Raw genomic sequence first — 2,399 nt, 5'->3', positions numbered from 1 at the left:
TCCTCATCTCCACCGCTCCCATGTTTTATTTTGTGTTGACATAAGTTAGTCTCTCTGCGTTTCTGCGCTGGGCTAATGCTAATGCTAATAATGCTAATGCGAGGATAATAAAATGGTGGCTTCACAACACTTTTTTTTAGTTTTACGGGGCATGGTTTGCAATCCGCCCAGCCAATCAGAAATATAGCTCTTTTCTCACAAGAGAGCCGCATGAGAGTCCCTGCTCTCTAGCAGGGACGGAAAAGGGGATAAAAAGGTTCTCATTAACTCATTTTAGTTCTGGCTCTTTTTGGTGTGAACGCGACATTTTGGAACTATATCGGAACTAAAGTGGNAAGTACTCCGGTGTGAACGCGGCTAATGTGTTCAATTATACGATACCAGGGAACAATGTGAGTTTGTTTCTCAGTCAATTTCCTTTATGGTTGTGTCCCCATCAGTGGGAGTTCAAATCAGTATTGTTGCTATTGTTAGCAAAGATAAAGCTGGAGGAGGCAGTTTATTTTGGGCGGCATTGAGCATAAATTCAATAACAGCACTTCAATAGCAGCAGATTGTAATTGAAGTGGCTCCCAAGGGTTTGCAGTTTTGTTGGAAAAGACAACAAAAACACCACAATTTGAAAATGCATCCTGCAGATATCCTCTCTGTCCTCTCAGTTACAAACACACTTCATACAGTAACCTGAACATATACTACCCATTCCCTAAGAATTTCCAAATGTTTTACTTTCGAAATGTGTATGCCTGTAAAGCACTTTGAGGTGACAGACTGGGATTGGAAAAAAGTGAAGCAAGTAATATATGCATACGAATAATATTTCCATTCAATTCTATAGGACTTTGCAAACAAAGAAAGCTAGAAAAATGAAAAATATTTGTATCTAGATCTGTAAAAAGATTAGCATTGTGCTGGAGGCGAAGCAGATTTTAAATATATTTGAGAACTGGCCGTCTGAGGTGCATTTTGTGGGATAAATGTAAACAAAAGGGTTTCAAACCTCTGTCTAAAAAGAAACACTGAATACTTCTGCTCCTGCGCAACAAGTTAAATGTCCAACGCACGCCACACGCACGGAGTGGTGATGCAGACAGGAAGGACAAACTCTTTAAGCTCACAACAGGAGACAGAAACAGACATCAGTACAGATTACCTGCAGCTGTGACATCTGTAGCCTCATGCTGGGCGCACACACACACACAGAGAGAGAGAGAGAGAGAGAGAGAGAGAGAGAGAGAGAGAGAGAGAGAGAGAGAGAGAGAGAGAGACCCGCACACACACCTGGGCCTCGGTGCAGATCTGCATGTCCTCCACCCTCTGACGGTAGCTCTCGAACTCGGCGAGGGCCTGCCTCTTCATCCTCTCGTGCAGCTCCATGGATTCCTCCAGAGACTGGATCCTCCTCTTCAGGTCCATCTCATCGCTGATCTTACTCTTGTACTGTGGGTCAAATCATGCAAAGTATTTGGAATCTGCATCTGATTTATATGCACTGACACACACACACACACACATATATATATATACAGTAATGGGAGTGTGAAATGCAGTAGTTTGTAAGAAAGGGCATAGATATTAAATGTTGCGATGTGAAAAAAGCGTTCGGATTTTAAGCAACGTAACAGGAGAAAATATTAAATCTTAGTTTGTTTTAGTACGAAAGACTCCTCGGCAACCATCTTTAACTTGAATTGAATGGGTCGTCATGATATGGGCTCCACAATTTGGATTTGACTGATATTGCATTAGGGATATGATTTGCGACAATATAGGGAATTCTTTTTAATATGTTATTCACATTATGATAGAAAATATGAGAAAATCATCATGATGTGATTTTATTAAACGGATCTGTGCCAAACAAGGAGTTTCTTTATACTGTAAATCCATTTTAGGCCGGAAATTAATACATTTAAAATGATATCTTTACCAAATATTGCAATTTGGATATTGCACTAGACCAGTGGTTCCCAACCTTTTTTCCCAAGAGCCCCCCCAAATGACTCGTGTTGGAAGTTGCGCCCCCCCAAAGTCTCAAAATGCTACAACTTCTGTCACAAACTGGATGAATGTGAAGTATTTAGTTAAAGGAGAATGAAAGTGTAACTAAGGAGCACTATTGGAGTGACTTTGATGGTTATTGGACTCAGGATTAATTCATTTGGATTCCCGCTGTATGAAGAAATTAAAGGACGGCGCAGAAGTGGAAACAATTCACAAAGGGATTAAACTGTTTAAAACTCATGCTCAAAGTAAGCCGGATTTTGCCGATGTGTTTATGTGGATTCAAAAGTCGTAAATAATCTACAAAATGGAGGAGACCGATCTGATCGGAGCAACTGTGACAAATAATCCAACTGAAACCGGCATGGACGCGCAGAAGAAACATTTCTATTAAA

General features: G+C 40.6%; 1 protein-coding gene across 1 annotated transcript in view; it reads right to left on the bottom strand.

Moving 5' to 3' along the window:
• The window catches only part of LOC104955128 (protein FAM184A-like), a gene marked incomplete at both ends in the record, with an annotated part of 10,073 nt that overhangs the window by 4,865 nt on the left and 2,809 nt on the right, over positions 1-2,399 (bottom strand). Inside the window, one exon of the mRNA XM_010782357.1 lies at positions 1,282-1,440. Within this exon, the coding sequence (XP_010780659.1) occupies positions 1,282-1,440 (159 nt within the window). The remainder of the gene's footprint in view (positions 1-1,281; positions 1,441-2,399) is intronic.

Source organism: Notothenia coriiceps, unplaced genomic scaffold (assembly GCF_000735185.1).
Source record: "Notothenia coriiceps isolate Sejong01 unplaced genomic scaffold, NC01 NC01_scaffold00024663, whole genome shotgun sequence".
Classification (NCBI taxonomy): domain Eukaryota; kingdom Metazoa; phylum Chordata; class Actinopteri; order Perciformes; family Nototheniidae; genus Notothenia; species Notothenia coriiceps.
Note: the sequence above shows the minus strand (reverse complement) of the source record. Positions and strands in the feature narration are given on the sequence as shown.